We start from the raw sequence: 23,472 nt of genomic DNA on the forward strand, positions 1-23,472 counted from the left end.
ATATGAAAATTCTCCTAAATTGAAATTTGAATTAGATAATAAAACAAAAATTGTGTTATAATTATTTTGTTTACTAGAAATGAAAAATTATTTTAACTCAACATATCTATAAAAAAAAGGGACTTTGATCTAAGTGTTGGTTATAGTTAAAGTACCAAAGAAAGTGGACTAATTATGAATCAACTTGGACGAAACTCGTTAATACAGAATTCTTGTAAATGGCACCAATTTTTAATTACAATTTAATTAATTTGCCGATGCTGGTTATATTTATTCGACTTTTTCCTTAGCAAGAGGTGAGAAAATATATTAACCAGAAAAAAGTAGGCAGTCTAACATTTTCAAAACATGTGTTTTGAGGTTAAATGAATGTCCATTTTTCAATCATCTAGTTCTATGCGTAAAGAGTTTTGCGTGCGGTTCATAAAATATAATTAATGACCTCTCTTTTGTATATTCTAGATTGTTTCCGCAAAGGGAGATTTCTGTGAGAATTTTTCTCTTCTTTTTTTTTTTATCATCATGAGACTGCTAATTGGGTTGACGGTTCACTGGTCCGCAATTATACGACTTGGAAAACTCGCTTATTTTTCTCTACCCCCTCCACCACAAACAAAATAGACGTCTCATCTTTTTTTCCCTCTTTTTCTGTTTTAATCGCTCGTTACAAAACTGAAAAACGTTTAACTCCCATGTGAGAAACGAAAAAAAAGAGGGATAAAAAATCTCCTACATTCTGAATTTGCAATTTTTATTGTCATCTGTGTTTATTCAGGTTTATCAAATATGTATATATATATATGTAGTCACATATTGTTGTTTTTGCTCAAAGTTAAATTCTCCTTCAAATGCAAATTGGTGAGGTAAAGAACACAAGGCATTAAAACAAAAGCACACATACACAAAGTCATATCCCAAGAGAGAGAGAGAGAGAGTATAGCGACTGTGGACAGAATCAGTTTGTTTCGGGACAGCGACTTAAGGATTCAATTAACCTAACCCAACTTGCTTTAGTAATCAAAAGTCAAACTGTCTTTGGCAAAGTTCTGTTTGATTGACGCACTACTGCAATTCACCAGGGGGAAATAGTTCTCTACAAATGGAAATTTTAATCTTAGTTTCTATTGAGATAAAACTAAATGGATCTTTTATATTGTTAATTGTGAATCATCATTTTTGGATTAATCATTTTTTGCTGTCTTTAATTTCTTATTTATTTTAGATTTTACAGTTTGGTTTTAGACAACAAAACCAAGTTTGGTTGGTATTTAAAACCAAAATTTTTCTGTTTCAAGAAAATTTAGAACAACCAAAATTACTTTCTTCTAATTTTGGTTGTCAGGCAAAATTTGGGTGAGACAACCAAAATTTTCTTGACGCAACAGAAAAATTTTGTTTTTTTAATACAAACCAAACGTTTTGTTCTTGAAACCAAACCCTCTTTGTACACTTTTTAACAGAAACAAGAAATTAAAGAGCAATTTGTTTCCTTGATTAAATCTTCAAAAAAAAAAGAATACCGCTGTAAATATATGAAGTGAAGCGATAAATTATTGTCCATTGAATTGGAATTGTATGAAGGAAAATTTATTTCATGCAATTTGAAATGCAATATGGCAGTAGGGAATTGTCGAAACTATCAGGAAGAGGAGGTTCGGCACCATTTCCCAATCAGGATACCACATACTTTAACAACAGGTTAACCCCTGAACTCTCCCCCCCCCCTCTCTCTCTCTCTCTCTCTCTCTCTCTCTCTCTCTCTCTCTCTCTCTCTCTCTCTCTCTCTCTCTCTCTCTCTCTCCTTCTCTCCTTCTCTCTCTGAGACACACCCATTTCTGGCTCTACCTTATGAACGCAAATTCGCGTAACCATTTATCCCCAATATAGGAGTTGAGGAGAGAATATCGGCTTTACGAGTGCGATGTACTGGCTATCGTTGGGTAACCTCAGGACGAGAATTATCAGAAGCGCTTTCATCAACGACTGAACATTAACACACAGAATTACTTTGAAATTCACTGTAGTTTCCAAGTTTAGTTTTCGTCCCTTCAATTCCTCCATTTTCATGTAAATATATAGACTTAGTTCGCAAGATTCCTTGGATCTCTGTCTTTCAACACATGTTGAATTTTCACTTCTCATTATATTAGTTTTCTTGTCTTGATTTTCAATTTTTGATTCATTTTTTTTCCTAGTTTCAAAAAAGGGTCTGATTAGATGCTTTCAATTCGATTTTCATAATCGTTATATGTGGTCTAATTCTTAGTTTAATCTCTATTTCACTTAATTCTGTATTTTGCATAATTTTTCTGTAACTACATTCTTATTTGGTCTAATCTTTTCTTGGGCTAATTCTGATTTGGGTTTAGCTATCTCTAACTGTTGCCTAATTCTTATTTAGCCCAATCTTTCTGTAACCAAATTCTTTTTTGGTCTAAATTTTCTGCAACTGCAGTTGCAAGAATTAAGTTACATGTCACTTAATTCTTATTTGGCCTAATCTTTCTGTAACCAAATTCTTATTTGGTCTAATCTCTATCTGACCTAATTCTGATTTGGGTTTATCTTTCTCTATCTGTAGCCTATAATTCTTATTTAGCCTAATCTTTCTGTAACCAAATTCTTTTTTGGGTCTAATCTTTGCCTAATTCTTATTTAGGCTAATCTTTCTGTAACTGTAAACTAATGCTTATTTGACCTAATCCTTATGTAATAACATTTTTATTTGGTCTAAATTTTCTGCAACTGTAACTTAATTCTTATTTGGCCTAAACCTTCTGTAACCAAATTCTTTTTTGTGTCTAATCTTTGCCTAATTCTTATTTAGGCCAATCTTTCTGTAACTGTAAGCCAATGCTTTTTTAATAGCCTAATCCTTAATTTCTACTGAAATATTTTGCATTTTAATTTTCAATTACATAATTCTATTAGTGAGAAATATATTGATTAAAAAAATATTTTTTTTATTCATGTATAACGTTATATATTTAATCACAAATCCCGTTCAATTTATGTATATGTTATATATCTTGAACTCGTTTAAAATTAATCCTTTCCAAGTCCAATTCAACGGATTTGCATTATTTAAAATATTTAATCTGATATTTTATTTTAATCAAATCAAATGATATTTTATTCAAGAATAATTTTCAAAAATAAATTTACATTCTCATCTTGTTTAAGTTGTGTCAATTAATTTTCCATTATTTAATTATTGACAAAAAAAGTAACAAAAATAAAATCCACTATAAATTTAATGAAATGCATTTTTAGCTGTGTTTCTTTTTTTATGTAAATCCTCTTTTTAATTCTTTTAGACATTAATTTTAATCGATTATAATTTAAATTTGAAACGTATATATGAATGTTATTTTGTGACACATTTTTTATCAACATTTTTTGATAATGTCACACACTATTTGTGTTGGCAAATTTTCAACTATTGAAAATTATATAAATACAGTATATATGTGCATTTGTTGGAGAATATTTTGAATTCGATTGGTAGATAGAGATAATATAAAAAAAAGAAGGGAAAAATAAAAAGAGAGAATTCAGGAAAGTTGGAAAAAGTTTTTCCCTCACATTTCTCTTAGAACTTTGTGATGGCACTTTATAAAAGGTGAAGATTGTAGATAGGAAAATCTAAAGGAAGAAATATTTTTCTCGTAGTTTTTTTTTTCGTTCTTTTTTCTTTTGCAGGTCGTATTTTGTTTTCGTTATACTTGGTTTTCTTTTTCTTATAATATTATTGAGAGCAATATGGTAGTGGTTGAAAAGCATCATCACTTTGTCAAAAGAGAGAGAGAAAGGGGAAAAAAAGAGAGAGGAAACAGAATTCTATTTGATTTCAAGTAGTAATTTAATTTCTGAAATGCCAACAACCTTTGTGTAACCATTTCTAAAATAACAAAAGTTCGATTCCAAACTAAATTATATATATACATCTTCCTTCACACACCATCTCATCGTTGCTTCACGTTATCATTTTTCGTGTCAAGAAATAACCTTCTTCAATAGTGAAAAGGAAATGAAAATTTTTCCTCTTCATTCTTTCGCAAATTTCAAATTATTAACAATTTTTTTCATTTATTTATTTTCTTCTATTACAATTCGTTTTTTTTTTCTTTAATTATGATTTTTTTATTATAATTTTTAAATTTTTATTATTTTTATTATTATTAGTGGGGCGCAATAATAAGTTTTCAAAATCAATTGTTAGAATTTTCATTTTAAAGAATTCCACTAAATAGAATTTTTTTTAACCGAATTTTTATACGAATTATTATTTTGCAGAATTTTCATTAAACCGATTTTCTATATTCACAGAATTTTAATAGAACGGAAAGTTCACATTACAGATAACACTACAATGAATTATATCCTTTAACGAAAAAATACAAATTCAGTTGAAAATAAATGTACATTTACTACGGAATGACCCCAAAAAAATCCAAAAAACATTTATAACTTTCAAAAAACTTACCGAATCTTTGTGAAACTTGGTAATAATCTTCTTTGCAATAAATAATATCATTTAAAGGCAAAAAAATAGAAAATTTAGGAAAATTGCGCATAATTGTTATGGAATGTCCCCCAAAAAAATCCAAAAATCGGTTCTAACTTCTAAAAAAAACTATCGGATCCTTATGAAAGTTGGTAATTATGTCCTTTGCGACAAATGACATTATTTTATTGCAGAAAAACACAAATTTAGAAAAAAAACATTTATTTATTAAAAATATAAAAAATTTCATCTTTTATTCAAAAAAAATTCAAAAAACAGTTAGAATTTTCAAAAAAATTTCCGAATCGTTGTGAAACTTGATAATTAATTTGCAGAATTTTTCGTCAAATAATTATCAAGTTTCACAACGATTCGGGAATTTTTTTTTTGAAATTATAACTGTTTTTTGAATTTTTTTTTTTTTGGGTCATTCCATAATAAATATATATTTTTTCTAAATTTATATCTTTCTGCAATAAAAGAATATCATTTGTCGCAATAAACATAATTAACAAATTTTATAAGGATTCATTAATTTCTTTAAAAGTTACAACCATTTTTTTTTATTTTTTTGGGGACATTCCATAACAATTATGCCCCTTTTTTCGAAATTTTTTATTTTTTGCCTTTAAATGATGTTATTTATTACAAAGAACATAATTACCAAGTTTTACCTCGATCCGATAATTTGTTTGAAAGTTATAACTGTTTTTTTGAATTTTTTTGGGGTCATTCCGTAATAAATGTACATTTATTTTTCAAAATTTTGTATTTTTTTGCCTTTAAAGGATGCAATTTATTGTAATGTAATCTGTAAAGTGAATTTTCGGTTATATAAAAATTCTGTGATTATAGAAAATCAGTTTAATGAAAATTCTGCAAAATAATAATTTGTATAAAAATTCGGCTCAATGAAAATTTTGTCTAATGAAATTCTATTGAATGAAAATTCTAACAATTGATTTTTAAAACTTATTCATGCTTCCCTTATTAATATTATTATTATTTTTAAAATAATGTAATAATTTTCAATCGAAAAATTTCTTTAGTAATTTTTGGATATTATTATTTTATTTTATAATTTTAGTTTTCAATATTTTTACATTCTTAATTTAAACTAAAATTTATATTCTACATCCTTTCTGAAGGATAAAATAATATGCCAATTAACAGAAAAGTTTTTTAAAAGTAAAATCGAAATTATCGTATCCGCATTTGAAAATTATTCTTCTTCTTCTTATTTATATATGAAAACAATAATTCATTTTATCTTATGCAAGAAAAATACATCGGTTGTTTTTTTTTCCTTTTTTTTATTATTGAACACAGGAAAATAATAAGAAGAAACGGAAATGAGTAGTACTTTTTTTTTATACATTTATAGTATATCTTTGCCATAAAGGAGTACATTTTTTTTTTCCTCTTTTGCATCCCAGAATAAGAAAATTCCTTTTTCTTATATTTTTCCATCTCCTTATTTGAAGAATCCTGTACACAACATACATATTTTTTGATCGATATACGAAATATATATATACATATATCACACGCACACAAACCGTCACGTACATGAAACGAAACGAAACACATAAATTATATATACAACAATATGTAAAAAAATTTTTTTTGAAGACTATAGAAAATTTTTCTTTTATCCTTGTCATTGAGATCCTATATACATATATATATTCATATACTATACAATAGTTGATTTACTTTTGTTTAATATTTATAATTTTTTATATTTTATGCAAATTTTTTGAAAAAACAGCAAATTATAGTATTTTATATATATATATCAATGATATATCAACTATCATTAATATAATGACTTGAAATTTTTATATATTTATTATATATATGATATGATATGATCTGATAATGAGATGATAATTGTGACAATGACCATGATTTCTTACCATGATTTTATATTTACTTAATTGTTGCACGTTGTTTGGTGCGCCTTCGTAAGCAGTATGAGTCACTCGCAACACCTTTTTTTTCTCGACATTTTAATTGCACATCAATATTTTCAATTAATTCTATTCTTTTCGTCTTTATTTTCTATTATAATTATTATTATTTTTGATTTTTTTTTTAATTAATTAATAAATTATATTTGGTTTTTTGAATAAATTCTACTTTAGAAATAAAAATGATAAAATTTTTAATTAATAATAAAATTCTAAATAATATTTATTTTAAATATATTGAAAAAAAATTCTATTTTTATTAATATTCAGATTGAAATTTTTTCTAATTATATAAATAATATTTTTTGATATTCTATTTGAAAAATTATTTCATGAGAATTTGAAAATTTTTTATGAAAAAAAGATTTTAATTAAATATGAAATTATTTTTTATTAATAATATTTTTCATTGTATTAAATACTTAATAACTAACCTTTTATAAATATTTGACTCTCAATGTGAAGATGGAATTTAATTTATCTCCCTTTCAATATATATAGGTATATATGAGATAAAAGATATAGATATATACAAAAAGGAAATAGATTCACAAAGAACTGTGCGCTTTTACTTTGTAGATTCAAGAATTAATTAAAAATAAATGTAATAAAAATTTTGAAAATTCTCCATTTAGTTCAATATTATGTTACTACTGGTTTTTTTTTCTCAAATGAAATTTAATTTAAAATAAATGAAATTCAGAAAAAAAAGTTATAACAAATTTTTGTCAGATAAATTCACTTTTAGGTTATGGTAAAATAATTAAAATTTCAGTACATTTCTATTATAAGGTGGTTCAATCACTTTACATAACCTCAAATTAAAAATTGGATTTATCACCAATCTAAATTAATTTTACTAAATTTTGAAAAATCCGCAGTTGTATAAATTTAAAAAAAATTATTTTCAACAAAAACCAAAAAATTCAGCCAAAATAATTTTTATACTATAATTGACAGTTATAAGCTATTTTATGCTAATAAATAGTTACTTTGAACCAATACAAATTTAGAGAGCATAAATGTAATAAATGTACTATTTTTGTTTTAAATATTAAATAATTAATTTTTTACATTTTTATTTTTCAAATAATATCGTTAATTTTTGATATTTTTTGTACAAAGTAAAATAAAAATTCTCAAATAATAAAGTAAATCCACAGAGATTTTTTTTTTTTATTTGAACCCGTTTTCATTTTTCTGGACAAAATTTAAGCTTCGAAGAAGTTAAAAGCAGTTCTGCGTCTGCGTAGAAGCTACAAACATTCTGCGCAGGCGCAGAAATGCCTTTAACCTCTCCGAAGCCTAAATTTAACCACACAATAAAATGCGGGCTCATAACTTCATTAAATTAAATAAAAATATAACGATTTATTTGATTTAAACTAAAATTTTTGTTTGTTATAAATAAAATTTTGTTTGTCATAAATAAAATTTTTTTATTTTATGAATAAAATTTTGTTTGGTATAAATAAAAATTTTGTTTATCATAGATAAAATCACAAATAAAATTTTATTTAACGCAAAGAAAATTTATTTTCTAAATCATATTTAATAAACATTTATTTAGCTCAAAAATTAATATATACTTTTTCTCTGGTTGTACAAATATATTGTAACGGTTATATAGAAGAAAAAAATTTTTTTTTTTTTAAATGTCCGATGATAAAATATGTGGCGCAATATTATTTTGGCGCTTTTTTTTCTTGAAATGTGAGAATTCAATTAAAATGTCGAGAGAACCAAAAAAAAAAAAAAAAAAAAAAGGGGTGGTATGTTGAGTGCGTCAGTCTGTAAGTTGAGTTTAATGCATGTTGTTTTGTCTGTCCTTGCATGCAGGGATTCGGTTTTGTAACATTCGCAAATAGTGCTGACGCGGACCGGGCACGTGAGAGGCTACACGGCACCGTGGTTGAGGGCAGAAAGATTGAGGTGTGCATGACTTTCTTATACTTATAAATATATAAATATACATATATATATATACATAATATTATCAACCTTTATAGCTTTAATTTAATATTATATATAAATATTATATAGTTCTATATACGTATATTAATTAATATTACCTATTTACTTTATTATTAATATGACATTTAACTATATATTTACTTAATACTTCTTCTTACAGCTCGTTCAAATGTTTTCAGGCCTATAAAAAGTTATTATTATTATTATATATTCATTTATATTACTATATGTGCTATAAAATATGTTTTCAAAATTTCAGTAAAAATGTCATTTTAAAAATTGAGCCCGTTTTCACTGTGTTGAAAAATTTAATCTTACGAATTAAGGTTAAAGGCAATAGATATATTCTGCGTCTGCGCAGAAACTGTAAACAGCTGTATATTAAAATTTTGCGCAGACGCAGTAGATATATTCTGCGTCTGCGCAGAATGTTTGTGTACAACTATTTACAGTTTCTGCGCAGACGCAGAATGTATCGATTGCCTTTAACCTTTTGGAAGATTAAATTTTTCCCTGCAAAGCTGAAATACCGTAACTTGTTTTTTTTTTCAAATTAGATTATGTTGGCGATTATTTTTCTTCTTTTAAAAAAATATAAGAATTAAAATTAGGGAAAATTTGATGCATGAAAGGTAGAATTAATTATTTCTATCAAATTCAAATAAAATTTTCCGTAATTTTAATTATTGTATTTTTTGAAAAGAAAAAATTTAATGGCCAACATAACCTATAAGTAAAAAAAAAAAAACAAGTTACGGTATTTCATTTTTGCACGGGAGATAAAGATACATGGAAATAACAATTTTAGGTTATGTTTATAATAGTTTTATACCTTGATTAATAATTTTATTTCCATACTCTCTAAACATAACCTATAATTTTGTGCTCATGTTCCATTCTTCAGTGCGCGTTGCTCTTAATTTGAATTAGTTAAAAATAACAAAGATTGCAAAAAGTGAGTTACAGTTTAATATAGTAATATTTCTACTAATGTTTTAGTTAAAAATATCTGTTAGTTAAATTCACTTTTAGGTTATGTGAAAATAGTTAAAATAACTAAAATTTAGTTATTTTTAACTAATTCAGATTTAGAGATTAATTACAGTATTTTCGTATGTCAATAAATTTTTTTAAATGAATTTTTTCATTTTCTTTATTAAAAAAAAAAATTAAGTAGATTTGAAAATTATTTATTAATTTAATGAAATTTATTATTTACTATGAATGGAAAATTAATTTTGACTTTATAAGCCTAAAAACAATTGGAAACATATACTTTTTACACATGTGCATTCTCATACGTTCATTAGAAAGTAACAATATTATATATGTAGATGCGTGACTAATGCGCACAATAATAATCATAAATTATTATATATATATATGTGTAAATCATGTACGTTAACATTTTAATGACGCGCTTGCGACGAATATGAAACGTTGCCGTTGACAGAAGTTCACTTTTGAAATTTGCTTTAATCGCCGCATTTTTAATTTGTCCACTTTTGAAATTTATTTATTTTTTTTTTTTTATTAATTTTCAAAGGCTAATAATTTTTTCTTTTCCTTTAAATAAATCTAATAATAACATAATTTATAATAAATACTATAATTATTATTAAATTATTTATTATTATTAATTATTAATTAATAATTAAATTTTAAAAATTAATAATAATTATTATTATTATTAATTGTTATTAAATTTAATAAATTAAATAAATAAAAAATTAATTATTTTCCAATTCTACTATATATTGAGAAAAAAAATGTGTAACATTTTTTTTTCGTTTTTCTCTCAAAAGATTTTTGTGAATTTTTTTTTTTTTTATAAAGGAGTAAAAGAATTTAATGGAAAAAAAAGTTACTTGGAAAAGTATGAATTCATCATAACGCGACATAAAAAATAGTGAATACATTATAATATTATTATATAAAAGAAGAGGATTTTTATTCATCTAATTTTGTAAAAATGCATCGCTAGCATTTTTCAGAAGTGAGCTTCTTCTTTCCTCCTCGATTTCGAGGATTATAACAAGTTTTGACGGTTCCTTTTTTTTATGAAACGAGTCAAGCGCTGAAGACTAAAGTTTTTTAAAAACCTAATTAGCAATTATATACATAAACACAGAGGTGCAAAAAAGATTTTTTTATTATGTTAAAGAATACTTTTTTCTTTTTTTAATAAAAGTCGATTTTGAGTTTGCATAACAAATTATTTTTAAATATATAAGTTTTTTTTTTTGTAAATAATAAAAAATCCTAAAGAAAGTAATTGAAATGATATAGAATTATATAAAGAATTGTTAATTTTTGTTTCTGGTATTTTTACGAGAAATATTTCAATTTTTTTTTTATTTTTTTTTTTTAAATTAAAATGTCTTCTTTATTTCTTTCAAACTTTCAATCAGTGAAATTTGATATGTACGCAATGTTGATTTGATTAAATTTTACAAAGCATTTTTTTCCAAATGATAGAATTCGATATATACCTAATACTATACATATATTATTGTAATTGATTTAATAAATATTTTTTTTTTCTTTCAAAAATTGGACAAAATTGTGAAATACAAAAAAAAACCTGTAAACTGAAATTAAGAATTTTATATTCTTGTCGCCTATTTAAGAATATTTTTTACTTACATTTACAAATGAGAAAAAAAAATTTTTTTATTTGATATAAATACTCGATTACTTGACTATTATCAAATAAATATTTACTTGAACCAAATAATTTTTATTTGAATTAAATAAATTGTATTTGAACTAATAATTTATGTATTTGAAACAAATACCATATAACTGATTCAAAAAATAATTATTTGATAGAAATAAATATTTATTTTGATAATAGTCAAGTAATCAAGTATTTGAATCAAATAAATTTTTTATACAGTGTAGTATAATTTTTTTATTTTAAGAATAATATTCACTGAATTTAAATATAAAATATTTTTAAATATGCGCCAAGAATATATTCTTAATTTCAGTTTACATAATTCTTTTTAAAAAATAAAATAAAAAACCTTTTATTTAATATAAAAACGAAAAGTGACATTTTTGAATTAAAAAAAAAAAAATTGAAATCAGATTAACTTTTTCACATTGACTGTCACTTATATTATTGATAACGTGAAGAATGTTAATCACACATGGCATTCGTTATCCATGAGGTCGTCCAGAATTATTATTATTGAATTTATTGAAAGCGCGGTTTTCATAGAGTTTCTCAATAAATTGATAGAGAGCATACGTTCATATAGAAATGGCACTAAATTATCTTCATTTTGGATAACAAATTTGCTAGAAATGATATAAAGAGAATTTTGACAAAAACGTATAATAATTTAATAATAATCGAGAAAGTTAATGCAATTTTTTTTATATAGTTAAATTGCCTTTTTGAAATGTTAAAATAAAAAAATAAAATTTTAATTTTCACTTATAATTGAACACATATATCTATATACAGTATTGATGAGATCAAAATTGAGTTGGATGTGCTCTCGAGAGGTACTATATATATATATATATATATATATATAGCAATTGATGGAAGTTGTCTCGAACCGAGTTGAAAGACCCTTTAATTGTACCACTTACCTTCAATTTTACACCAATTCAAATCTGGTGCTTATAATTATATGGAATGTCAAAATTTTAATCCATAACTGGCACCATGGGTCCAATAGACCCGAGTATTTTTTCGAACACAAATTAATTGAATATGTAGCTTTTGAATATTTTTTTATATTTTAATATATTAGTTTGACATATTCTTAGAAAATTTTCTAAGTTTTTTGATACAATTAATTTGATACAAAAGACTGAATTAGCTTTAAACATTAATGATAATAAATTTTTAATTTTAACCTAAAAAATCACATTTTATTCTATTCTGCAAAATAAATACCTTTTTTGCAAGTTCTGCTGTTGTGGTAATTTTTTCCTTAAAGAATAATACATTATAACTTTAAATTTTTAAGTCCTTATATTAAAATTTAAATAACTCATGAATTTTTAAGTAAAAAACACACAATTTTTCGTTTTTATTTTTGAACAATTTTTTTAACTAATTTAAAATAAATTAATCCATGTAAAACTAGTTATATTTTAAAAAACACATCAAAAGCTACATCACATTAAATTTTTGTGCAAAAATATTCAATACCGGCTGTACAATACAGGTTTGAATACGTCGGGTCTAGTAGAGACCCATTGTACAATTTACCTTCAAACGTGGAAAATTTTTAAAATCATTAGTTATAATTTTCATTTTATGAAATTTCATTTGTCATAATTATTTTTGAGCCAAATTTTTATTTGTTCGAATTAGTATTTTGCAAGAATTTTCATCAAAACGATTTTCTATATTACAGAATATTTATATAACCGATAAATTCGCTTCACAGAATTTTTATTTGTTCCAATTTTTATTTGGCAAAAATTTCATTTGCTCGAATTTTTATTTAACATAATAGGGTTTTTAAAGAATTTTTATTGGGTAGAATTTCATTGCATAGAATTTTCATTTTATTCTTTCAGATGAATTTTCATTTCTTCGAATTATTATTTGATTGAATTTCCATATAACTGATTTTTCATACTACAGAATTTTTACTTAACTGAAAAATCATTTAACAGAATTTCTAATTGATAGAATTTTTATTTGTCCGAAAAAACAATTGATTTGGGCGCAATTTTTAAAATCATCCAATCAAAAATTATTCATAAAATTGTGATTGGATGATTTTAAACATCGTGACGCAAAATCGATTATTTGTTCGGTCATTTGCAATATCGGACAAATGACAATTCATCTGAAAGAATACAATGAAAATTCTATGCAATTAAATTCTATCCAATAAAAATTCATTAAAATCCTATTATGTTAAATGAAAATTCGAGCAAATAAAAATTCTGTGAAGTGAATTTTCAGTTATATAAAAATTCTGTAGGTAATAAAGAAAATTATTTTTCTAAATGTTTCATTTTTATCCTTTAAAGCGTGTTATTCATTACAAAGAATATAATTACTAAGTTTTACAACGATCCGATAATTTGTTTGAAAGTTATAACTGTTTTTTTGGATTTTTTTGGGGTCATTCCGTAATAAATGTACATTTATTTTTCTAAATTTGTATCTTTCTGCAATCAAAGAATGTAATTTATGGCAAAGAACATAATTACCAAGTTTCATAAAAATTCTTTAATTTCTTTAAAAGTTATAACCGTTTTTCAATTTTTTTGGGGGACATTCCATAATAATTATACGCTTCTTTTCTAAATTTTTAATTTTTTTCCTTTAATGGGTGTTATTTATTACAAAAAATTTAATTGCCAAGTTTTACAACGATCCGATAATTTGTTTGAAAGTTATAACTGTTTTTTTGGATTTTTTTGGGGTCATTCCGTAATAAATGTACATTTATTTTTCTAAATTTGTATTTTTTTTTTTTTTTTTTTTTGCCTTTAAAGAATGTAATTCATTGTAATATAATCTGTAAATTGAATTTTCGTTTATATAAAAATTCTCTGAATATAGAAAATCAGTTTAATGAAAATTCTGTTAAAATACTAATTAGAAAAAATAAAAATTCGGCTCAAAAATAATTATGACAAATGATTTTTAGAACATAATCATCAATTAAAAATAAATCGTAGTAAAGAAAATCATATATAAAAAAAAACTAGAAATTTTTACGTTTAGGTATAAATTTTTGAAATTAAAACAAATTAAAAGACGAATAACAAAAGACTTTTTGTCTAACTTTATTTATCGTTTAATTTTTAGATGCTTTCAAAAAAAAAAAATTTTTTTTTTTTTTTTAAATAATTGAAGAGAAAAATCATTTTTCCATTTTAATAGGTGAAAAAAATGCGGTTTATATATCTATTCTAGCGAATGAATGTATTTTTGATTATTATGAAAGTGCTTTTACAATGCATCTCTAACTCGTTTTCGTCAAAAAGCTCGCTATACCATAGAGAGGCAAAATCCAATAAAGACGATGACAGGATATTGCATCGAAATTGATGTTTAAAAGTGTGTAAATCCTTTAAATATTAAAATCAATAATAATATTGTATAGTATAGTTAATGTGTATAATAATATATTTTTTTTAATATATATATATATATATATATATCTTAAATAAAAATAGTAAATAATATCTTTTTTTATAATCAATTTCTTTTTATTATTCTTTTCATCGGGAAGATGATTTATATTTTTTTTATGTTATATCGGAATTTTTAATTAAATTTTCCGTTCAATTGGAATTTTTCACTTTCTTTTTTTTGTACCGCGCTTTCTATATAGTCTTATATTTTTCCCCTTTTTTCAAATCTCTTTAATTCATTTCGTTTTAATCTCTCCACTTTTTACACACGTTTTTTTTAATCTCTAATAACAAATAATATACTTTTTTCATCTAATCATTATTAAATTATACTTGCTTTTTTCAGAAACGTTTTTTAATTAATTATTAATTATTAATTATTAAATAATATTCTATATTATATTCAATTGTTTTTATTTGTAAAATTTTGTTATTTAAAAATGGAAATTTTATAGCTTTTTCAAAAAAATGCTGTATATTTTTATTTATTATTGACGCGATTTGGAAAAAGGGACCTAAGAAGCAAAAAATTATAGGTTATGTTTATGATTGTTTGGAGAGTGAAAATACACAAATTTAAGTCTATTGCATTAAAAAAAAAACTGATTTTGATTTAAGATAATTAAAAAAAAAACTTTTAGTCAAGATATAAAAGAATAATAAACATAACCTATAAATTGCTTCTTGGGTTATGTTTATGATAGCTTTATATTTTAATTAAAAGTTTCTTTTTTAATTATTTTAAATCAGAATCAGATTTTTCGAGTGCAATAAAGGCTTAAATTTGTGTATTTTCACTCCCGAAACAATCATAAACATAACCTATAATTTTTTGCTTCTTAGGTTATGTTTATGATTGTTTGGAAAGTGAAAATACACAAATTTAAATCTATTGCATTAAAAAAAAACTGATTTTAATTTAAGATAATTAAAAAGAAACTTTTAATCAAAATATGAATCTATCATAAACATAACTTAAGAAGCAATTTATAGGTTATGTTTATGATTCTTTTATATCTTGACTAAAAGTTTTTTTTTTTAATTATCTTAAATCAAAATCATTTTTTTTTAATGCAATAGACTTAAATTTGTGTATTTTCACTCTCCAAACAATCATAAACATAACCTATAATTTTTTTTTCTTCTTAGGTCCCTTTAGTGTGTACTACCTATTTCTTTTTTGCATCAGCAAAATCATGAATTTTGTCAATTGCTATTGAAATCAGGGACTCGTAATTAAAAAATGAAACCGCCAATAAAACTATAATCGTATAATTAAAATATTTATAATGTTAACATAACCCCCTTTATTAAAAAAAAATGTAGACGCAAGAGATGAGTATCTATAGTGAAAAATTGACGTCTCACATAAAAATATCTCTTATTGTCCCGTAGAGCAACTTGCAAAATGAATCGCGAGTGAAAATGAATGCAAAAGAGAGAAAGAGATAAGAGATAAAAAGAAAATGAAAAAGAGAGAGCGAGCAAGATAATCGATGCTCGATGATTGATTCATAGAAAGAGAGAAAATTATCAGGCAGACAATATGGACACTGAGGAGGGCAACAATAACCTCAAATAGTGTCCACAAAGGTAAGAAAACATAAAAAAAACCAAAAAAAAGTAAAAAATAAAAACTGAAAAACAGCAAACATCGCACTGCCCGCTCTCTCATGAGACACACACTATAATGTCGGTGCCGACGATCTAATTTTCTTTACAATGTAACTTTTATCGTTTGTTATTTCTCGTTATATCACAATTCTTTTTTTTTCATCACACTTTATGTTTTCATTATTATTTTTTTTTTTACGTTTTAATGTCATTCCACTAACTGAAAAAATTTTGTTTTCTTTTTTATTTCACTTTGTCGCGTTACTAATTTTTTAATCGTTTCTCTTTTTCTCTATTTATACGCCTTTTATTTTTCAAATGCAGTCAATTGTCTTTCGGCTTTTTTTTTTAATTATTAATATATATGGGGCATTGAATAAAAAAATTATGCTGTTTATGAAATTTGTTCACTTATCAAATTTTGCAAATATGTGCTCAAAAATAACGTACCTATATAACGGAAGCAATAAAAAAGTTGAAAAATAAATTTAATCCTTAACTGGCACCATGGGTTCAGTAGACCCGAGAATTTTACAACTAATTCGATACAAAAGAATAAATAAGCTTTAAACATTAATAAAATTATAAATTTTTAATTTTAACCTAAAAAATCACATTTTATTCTGCAACATAAATACCTTTTTTTGCAAGTTCTGCTATTGTGGTAATTTTTTCCTTAAAGAATAATACATCATAACCTTAAATTTTAAAGTCCTTATATTAAAATTTAAATACCTCATGAATTTTTAAGTAAAAACACACAATTTTTCGTTTTTATTTTTAAACAATTTTTTTAACTAATTTAAAATAAATTAATCCCTGTAAAACTAATGAAATTTTAAAAAACACATCATAAGCTACCTCAGATTAAATTTTTGTGCAAAAATATTCAATACCGGCTGTACAATACTGGTTTGAATACATCGGGTCCAGCAGACCCTTTTGGCGATTTACGTTCGAAAGTTGAATTGTGCCAGTTAAGGGTTAAAAAATGAGTTTTATTAAAGAGAGACACTTTCGATTTTTAATTTTAATTCCCGTGGAATGCTCCATATATATATTCACGGAAAAAAATTGATAAAAAAAAAAAATAAAGTAACTTTTACTACTTTCAAAGTAAATCGTAAACTGTTTGGAATTTCTGTTAAATTTTGCTTTGGAAATAGTAAAAAAAAGAAACTATTTCCGGTGTAAAGTTTACTACTTCAGGTGTAATTTTTTTTTTCTATTTTCGGAGCAAAAGTTGTTGGAGATGCGCAGAAATTCCGGACATTTAGATTTTACTTTGCAAGTACATAAAAATTAGTTTTTATTTTTTTTCCGGGTTGATAATAGTTAAATTTATATAATCGCAGTATCTTCTTTCAATCGAAAAAAAGAAAATTTTAATTTTATTATCCTTTTCGTTCTTGTGTTTTAAATTTACAAAATTGATTTTTTTTAATATGAATTGTATACGGGACATTTTTACTCAAACGTTCCAATAAAAATTTAAATCATTGGATTTACTTAAAACTTTGGTAAATTATTGACCTACATGGGACTAATAAATCCCTAAAATATTAGCTGATTTAAATAAAAATTATAGAAACAAGAGGTTGTTTTTTCAAAATTAAGTCTTATTTTTCTATTTTGACACCTCTAATTACTATAAATTGTTTTTCAATAGGCTAATATTTTAAGGATTTCCTAGCCTTATATAGTGCAACAATTTACCAAAATTTTAAGTCGATTGAATAACTTTTAAATTTTTACTGAATCATTTGAGAAAGAATGCCCCTTATGTGATTTGATCTTCCAATATTTTTTTCTCGACTCCAAAATCAGAGATTTTTTAGAGTCGCCGATTACGAATTTGTGGTCAGATTTTCGAAATTCAAAACGTCGGTTAACATATGGTGGAATTTTTGGTAAATTTATTAGATTTTCTTAAAATTCTGTACTCGAATGTTTTTTTTAAGGGGTGCTGATTACGAATTTAATACTAAATTTGTAGTCATCAATCCTTAAGAAATCTACGAGTAAAGAATTTTAAGAAAATGTGATAAATTTACAAACAAAAAAAAATTCCCCCCCTGTTTTAACCGACATTTTGAATTTCGAAAATCTGACAACAAATTCGTAATCAGCGACTCTAAAAAATCCCTAAGTAACAAGTTTCAAGTGGAATTGGATAAATTTTTAAAAAATCTTCCGCCATTTTGAATTTTGAAAATATTTCCTCTAATTTGAAATTAAAGTAATTTTTTTCAATTATAATAAATTAAATTTCAGTATTATTCTTTGTATTTTTGTTATTAAAATATTTAATTTAAAATTTATTTTATTTAAAAGTTAAAACTTTTTTATAAAATAAGAAATGAAATTTTTTTCTATTATAATCATCATAAAACAAAGTGAAAATCATTTTTTATTTATCGTAAACCAATATTTTTATTATTAGTTTTTTTTTTTTTTTTTTTTTTTTTTTTTTTTTTTTTTTTTTTTTTTTTTTTTTTTTTTTTATTTACATTTTCATATAAGAAAATTCTTCGTTTTTAATGGAAAGAAGCAAATTTTCGTAACTATCGCTATAAAATCAACTTATTTATTAAAAAAAAATTTATTAATAATATTTTTTATTAAAATTAATATACGTCTATTGATTGTATTTTTTACTACCTATTTTAGATAAAAATCATTTCACTTTTTATTTATTTTGATTGAAAAAACAAAATAAGGTACTGCGATGATGAGAGATCCTATTTTATGGGATTTTTTCAGTAAAATAAAAAAAAAAAAAAAACGAGTTATTTTTAGTATTATATACATTGACAGTCGCATTTTCCTAAAAAAACGTGAAAAATGGAATTTCTCGTTGGAAATTCTATTACTCATCGATGAAGTGAGGAAAAAAAAGTTTCATTTCGTTGAGATTATAATGAATTTGTCAGAAAATAATATTTAAAAAGAAAAAATTTTCTGTTAAAATTATTATTCCTATTATTATTTATTAGTAAGTTTACAATTAAAAATTTATAATTTACAATAAAAATTCATTGTGTCTTTATTTTATTTTTTTAAGTATTTTTTTAGTATTCTTTTTTTTTTAGTATTTTTTCAGTATTTTTTGTTTTAGTGAATCGAAAAATTTTTTAATTAAATTTTCTAATAAATTTTGTGAAAATAAAAAATGAAAGTAATGTTCGACTCGTATAAATGACCTATACGTAACCTCAAGAAAGAGGATTATAAATGTGTTCCAATTTTTCAGGAAAAATGACCGGGAAATATTGAATTTCAATTGAACCATAAAATACACTTTCGAAAGGTTTTGCGCAATTGCTTCTACGTGTATGAGTATATATTAAACCTTTTTTTTTAACTATACAATTTCAAAATGGCATTTTTTTGCAATATTTTTTCAATTTATTTGAAATTTAATATTTATTTTTTATTCTGTTTTAAAAATTTTCCTTAAATTCATCTCAACGAACAAGAAACTTTTCTCAAAAAGTTATATACGAAAAAAATTGACTGCTTTTTATTTCTTTTTTTCTTTTTTATATTCAATGAAAAAACAAACCCTCTAATTTTCCTCGATTACGACAAAATTAACATTTTTTTAAAAAAAAACGTCATTATTTGAAAAAAAATATATAAAATTTAAACGGCACGCGTGTATCGCTTGTTGTCACTGTTTTTTACAGTCATTAAAATCTGCTATGTATAAAGGTGGTGCGTAATTCGCAACACTAATTATTTTACGATATATTATAATAGGCTTTAGTATAATAATAATAATAATATTAAGTAGCTAAGGAATTACGATTACGATTATTGCACACGATTTCTATGCAAAACTACTTTTACACCTGGTGGGTATATATATATACACGGTTGGTCGTTATCTTTGTGTAATGACTTTGATCAAAAAATCAATTCTCAACAAACGACTAGACTTAAGAGCAATTTGCATTTTTTTCCTTTTATTGAAATCTTTTATATTTTTTGTTCCTTCTTTGGCAAACAATATCGTTTAGGAACTATTTTTATTGACATATATCTGACGCTCTACGAGAGAAGGGACCTTACGTCGAAAAAAAAAATTTTAGGTTATGTTTGTGATTTTTCAACTGAAAATACTCACAGAGAATCTATTTTTAATAAAACAAAGACTTCATTATATTCGAAAAAATTTAATAAAAATTAATTTTGTTTTTAGCTAATTCAAAAAAAAAAAACTATACATAACCTAACTTTTTTTTTGGCGTAAGGTCCCTTCTCTCGAGGAGTGTTAGATATTATTTATAATTTCAGATATTATGGATTTTTGATAGCTAATTTTTTAAAGGAGGTTCAACCCATTAACATAACCTCAAACTACATTTAGAAAAAAGATTTTTTTTTTTGATTCAAAGAAATCAATTTCTTTGACAAATTTTTCTATGATACAAAAAAAATTATTTATTTAAAAACTTTTTTTCGTTTCAAACAAATTATCTTTGATTCAAAAACAATTATCTTCGTTTCAAAGTAATTTTTTATTTAATTCAAATAAATGTTTCTTTGATCGTACATATATCAATGTTAGAATTTCTTTAATTTAACATACAAATTTCTTTCATTCAAAAGAAAATTTTTTTGAACCAAAGAAATTTTCTTTGAAACTAAGAAGTTTTTTTTTTGTTTCAAAAGACAATTTTATTTTTAATAAATAAGAAAACAAGTTAAAAAACTGGTTTCTTTAAATCAAAGAAATCTTGTCTCTATGTGTAAATAGTAATTTTTAACAAAACTTAATTTTTAATTTGTACAATTCGAGTTTGTGTGAAATCAATTTTAAATATAAATTTTTAGTTCTGTTAACTATTATTTTACACCTAGAGAAAAGATTTCTTTGATTTAAAGAAACCAATTTCTTTGATTTGTTTTCTTTTTTTGAAAATAAAATTTTCTTTGAAACAACAAATTGAAATCAGTAAATATAACCTTTAAAAATAGGTCAAAACTTATAGCTAAAATACGAACATAACCTCAAAAATTCCAAATTAAGGGGAATTGACGCGCAGCCCCTCCTACATCCAGAGAAAAGATTTCTCTGATTTAAAGAAATCAATTTTGTTTGACTTGTTGACAAATTTCTTTTATTCAAAGAAATTCTAACATTGATATGGGGTGAAAGAAACATTTATTTGAATTAAATAAAAAATTTCTTTGTAACGAAGATGATTTTTTTTTTAATCAAAGATAATTTGTGTGAAACAAATAAATTTTCTTTGTATCAAAGAAAAATTTGTCAAAGAAATTTATTTTTTTAAATCAAAGAAATTTATTTCTTTGAATCCAAGAAATCTTTTTCCTGGGTGTAGTTTGAGGTTATGTTAATTAAGTTATTAATTAGTAAAGTAACTAACTATTATTAGTTATTAATTAGTGAGAAAAAAAATGAAAAGAAATAATTAAAATAACTTAAAAAAAAATTTTCATCTAGAATAAAAATTATTTTTCATAATTGCAAAATACAGAAGAAGCAAAATGTTAAGCATTATAGAAATAAAAAAATATAACTCAGCAATTTCGATTATATTGTAAATTTCATGTAATTACATGTTCTCTCTTTGGTCGTTAAAAAAAAATGTTTTTTCTTTGTTATTAAGCTCTCGCTCGCGCATATAGCTTTTTTTTAACATTCAAAGCGATTTAATTAATCCAACATGAATCGCAGCACACTTTATTCAAGTATAAAACGCCAAAACACCTTCCACTTGCTTTATTCCCAACGAGATTGTCGCGTGTATTTACGTTTCATTTCTCTCGCCATATTCATTATTTACTAATTCGAACTAAATTCTTTATTAATAATTTCACTTGGCAAACTTAATTAAAAGAACCAAATTTATAACTCGGTAGAGAAAAAATTTTCAAATGAAATTTCTCGTGAAAAAAAAAATTAAACGCACATGAATATTTAAAAAAAAAAAAAAGACCCACAGATCCATTAAAAAAATATATTCAATTGAAATCCGTATTTTTTTTTTTTTTTTTAAAGCGTGGTAGTTAATTTTTCGTTACTTTTTTTTTTATTGTGTATTATATAATGCAAGATGTCATTATCAGAGACATTTTAACAATAACGACGTTCTGTGGTTTTCTTTTACTTTTTTTCTTTTTTTTGTGAACCTTGGCTACATTTACAAACGCCAGGAAGTGTATATAGCTGAGGCAAATAAAAAAGATCGTAAGCACTTGGAAAAGAATCCCGGAAATAAAAAAAAAATGCGGGGGTGTGCGAGTCGAAAGGGAAAAATATAGAAATCAACGTAACGAGCGCCCTGAGATAAAAGCGAGTCCTATTCACTGATAAAAAAAAAATGAAAGTACCAGGGATGCAAATATCACATTTCTGCACTGAATTAATTTTCACACACCGCAAGGTCGTAAACATAACTCGTGTGATGAATTATATTTTTTTTAGTCATTTAAAAAAAAGAGATTTATAATAGAGAAATTTTCGTTTCATTTATTTCTGTATCTTTTAAATTGTTTTTATTTTTGAATTTAAAAAAAAATTTGTTATCTAAATGTATAAAAATAATTAAAAACATATATTACGAAAGAAATATTATTATTATTAATATAATAATAATAATAATAATAATAATAATAATAATAATAATAATAATAATAATAAAAATATTAAAAATCAATTTATAAAAAGGTACTTATTTTTTCCACGGTGAATAGGGACAAAAAGGGATCTTTTTATACCCTAGGGTAGAAAATGAAATTTTACTCACTAGGAACCAAAATGGGGCATTTATATTACTTTTCAAATTTATTATTAATAAAAATTGGACTTATTTTTGTCCACAATGACTAGGGACAAAATATAATTTTATTCACTAGGGACAAAAATGACATTTTATTCCCTAGAATCCAAACAAAGGTATTTATTTTACTTTCCAAATTTATTATTAATAAAAATTGGAATAAATAAATATTGGTATTGTAATATTAATAAATATATAAATATTTATTTTTGTCCACACTGTCTAGGGATAAAATGGATCTTTTTATACCCTACGGTTAAAAATTCAATTTAGGAAATAAATTACCTTTTTTGTCCCTAGTGAGTAAAAGTGAATTTTCCACCCTAGAGTATAAAAAAATCTATTTTGTCCCTAGTCAGCTTGGAAAAAAGTTTATTTATATTACAATAGTTTATTTATTTATTTCAATATTTCTTAATAATAAATTTGGAAAGTAAAATAAATACTCCTTTTTGGATTATTCTAA

The 23,472-nt window shown here is 23.8% G+C and overlaps 1 protein-coding gene across 12 annotated transcripts in view; it reads left to right on the forward strand.

The window, feature by feature from the left end:
• Positions 1 to 23,472, forward strand: part of LOC127283950 (RNA binding protein fox-1 homolog 2) — a 410,297-nt gene that overhangs the window by 307,014 nt on the left and 79,811 nt on the right. For 10 of the 12 annotated variants that reach the window (XM_051309148.1, XM_051309145.1, XM_051309146.1 and 7 more), the window contains one exon: positions 8,320 to 8,412. The exons of the other annotated variants lie outside the window; for them this stretch is intronic. In XM_051309148.1, coding sequence (XP_051165105.1) covers positions 8,320 to 8,412 — 93 coding nt within the window. The remainder of the gene's footprint in view (positions 1 to 8,319; positions 8,413 to 23,472) is intronic. 12 annotated transcript variants of the gene reach the window in all.

This window comes from Leptopilina boulardi, unplaced genomic scaffold (genome assembly GCF_019393585.1).
Source record: "Leptopilina boulardi isolate dan_hultmark-lab unplaced genomic scaffold, ZJU_Lbou_2.1 LbouV2_316, whole genome shotgun sequence".
NCBI classification, from domain to species: Eukaryota; Metazoa; Arthropoda; class Insecta; order Hymenoptera; family Figitidae; genus Leptopilina; species Leptopilina boulardi.